General features: G+C 39.5%; 1 protein-coding gene across 1 annotated transcript in view; it reads right to left on the reverse strand.

Annotated features, from left to right (window-relative positions):
• si:dkey-88l16.3 (low-density lipoprotein receptor-related protein 2) overlaps window positions 1–2,154 on the reverse strand; it is a 23,007-nt gene that overhangs the window by 15,661 nt on the left and 5,192 nt on the right. The window contains exons 7-8 of the mRNA XM_050053051.1: window positions 1,038–1,160; window positions 561–728 (exon numbers count right to left, since the gene is read on the reverse strand). Coding sequence (XP_049909008.1) covers window positions 561–728; window positions 1,038–1,160 — 291 coding nt within the window. The remainder of the gene's footprint in view (window positions 1–560; window positions 729–1,037; window positions 1,161–2,154) is intronic.

Raw genomic sequence — 2,154 nt, forward strand, 5'->3', positions numbered from 1 at the left:
GTCGGACTATGTTTACGAGGACAAGAGTTCAGTGAGCCACCGAAGGACCGCCCTGCGGATTTACTATTAGTTCTGCAACGTAGGGAGTTTTTTTAAACTCTGAAATTGTATCTGCCCATCTAAACACAAAATCAGGGAGAAAGATATCAGTCTTTAGTGAAGCAAAGCGTCTAAAGACTGACTTGTGAGTCTACCCCGGAGGATGCTGCTTGGTTTTGAAGTGACACAGAACAGGTAAATCTCACAAGAAATGCGTGGTTTAAAAGGAGATGTAATAATCTATGGATGCATTACCACTGAAACCCAGAAATGATTACCAGACACATATGAAACTGCATCTAAAATAATTATTGTTTACCACTCTGTGCAGCACAAGAGGCAGAAGAGAAATGTTTATTTCTTAAGTTAAATAGAAGTTATATCAAAATCTTAGAGTATCTTTCAGCATTGGACACACTCTGTCTTGGTCACCTTACTAAATAGACATTTCCCATGTGACAGAGAGCAGTTCAAGGCATCACTCTATGCTGCTTTTCACCAGCTCGATACACATAACAAACCTGCTTTGCATTTAGCAGCACATCCCTCTTCGTCTGATCCATCTGGGCAGTCCCTCTCTCCGTCACACACGTGGCTGTACATAACACACTCCAGGCCATCTTTACATGGCTTGAAACCTTTGCGGCACCTTATTGGGGCAGCTCTGGCACTGGGCACATTGTTGGAAGCTTGGCAGAGAGAAAATTATGCATTTAATGGGTTATTAAGACATGGATTCTGAGAGCTGGGCTAGTAAACAGTCAGTCAGGAATTGATTTCTTTGTTAAGCAAATGATTATATGAGGTTGAAATGAAAGCTAAACAGTTGGTAGTGTGTTGCTATATTTTACACAGCAAGCACATCAAGCATGAAACACAACAACAGGGTGTATTGCCTAGCTAGATTTACAACTGCTGTAGGATCAATAAAATGTTCTTGCACTGCATCTACTGCTTTTACACGTTATTGTCATGCTGTATTTTTGTTGTAGGCTTACTGGGAGCAGTTCGATCTGCTGACTGACACTGCTTCTCATCTGAGCCGTCGGGACAGTGGGCACGGCCGTCACATACTTCCTTCTTGGGGACGCACATCCTCCGGTCGCTGCATAAGAAGTCACCTGATGTGCAGAGGGAAGAGGTAAAAACAGGGAAAGGGAAAGATATCTACTCTGAAATCCTTTACATAGGATTTCAAAGCTGCCCACAGAGAAGAATCTCAATTGTGAAAGAGTATTCAACCTCGAGGACCTCAACCTCCTACTTTTTTTCTTTGAAACTCTCCCACAGAGAGTCAATGCCATCAGTAGGATACCAGATACTAGGGCTGTACCAAATGTCTTTTTTTTTTTTTTAACATTCAAAGCTTCTATTGTGGTTGTCAAATGAAGCTTTGAATGTCTGTCGTCATATTTTAGGACGTCATCAACCTTACAAAAAAAAAAATCCTTGATTTGAATAAGTGATTCATCAGATTAAATTAGTCCTTTTTAAATTATATCAACTTTCTTAAAAAAATATATATATCATTCAGGGTGCTGTTTTATCATTGGTAGACTGCCCTGTTAATATAACAAACAGTTTTTTGGCTGCAGTGCAAATGTGGTTTTACAAATCTGGACTGAAGAAGAATATTTCATCAGATAAAAATGTGATTACATCCATCCTTTTCTAACAAGTTTTGACTTTTGGACTTTATGATGCACTGGAGTAATTAGAAATGTTGGATTACACAAGCCAGAAACAATCTCACACATCCACCAAGCATTTGCAGATCCTAATTCTACAAATGGTATAATGCATATATTAGCGTAGGCTAATATGTGTCTGCATCTGTGCAGAAAAACCTCATTTAAACAAAATGAATAAGCTGCACAGCAAAAGCGAAAGTTGATTTAGAACTAGTCCATACCCACTGAGTAAAGTATACCATACCATGAGTTAGTCATACCAAAAATTAGGAAAAACAACAACATTGGTCCACAGGGGGAGCCACAGCAATCGGTCACATTTTAGCCATTTATAAGCATTTTTCTGTTGTTATAGCGCCACCCAGTTGCCAATTAGAGTTAAATTTCTCCAGTCACCTTGAGGCGTCCTGTTCTACATATCTAC

Source organism: Epinephelus moara, chromosome 9 (genome assembly GCF_006386435.1).
Source record: "Epinephelus moara isolate mb chromosome 9, YSFRI_EMoa_1.0, whole genome shotgun sequence".
Lineage (NCBI taxonomy): Eukaryota > Metazoa > Chordata > Actinopteri > Perciformes > Serranidae > Epinephelus > Epinephelus moara.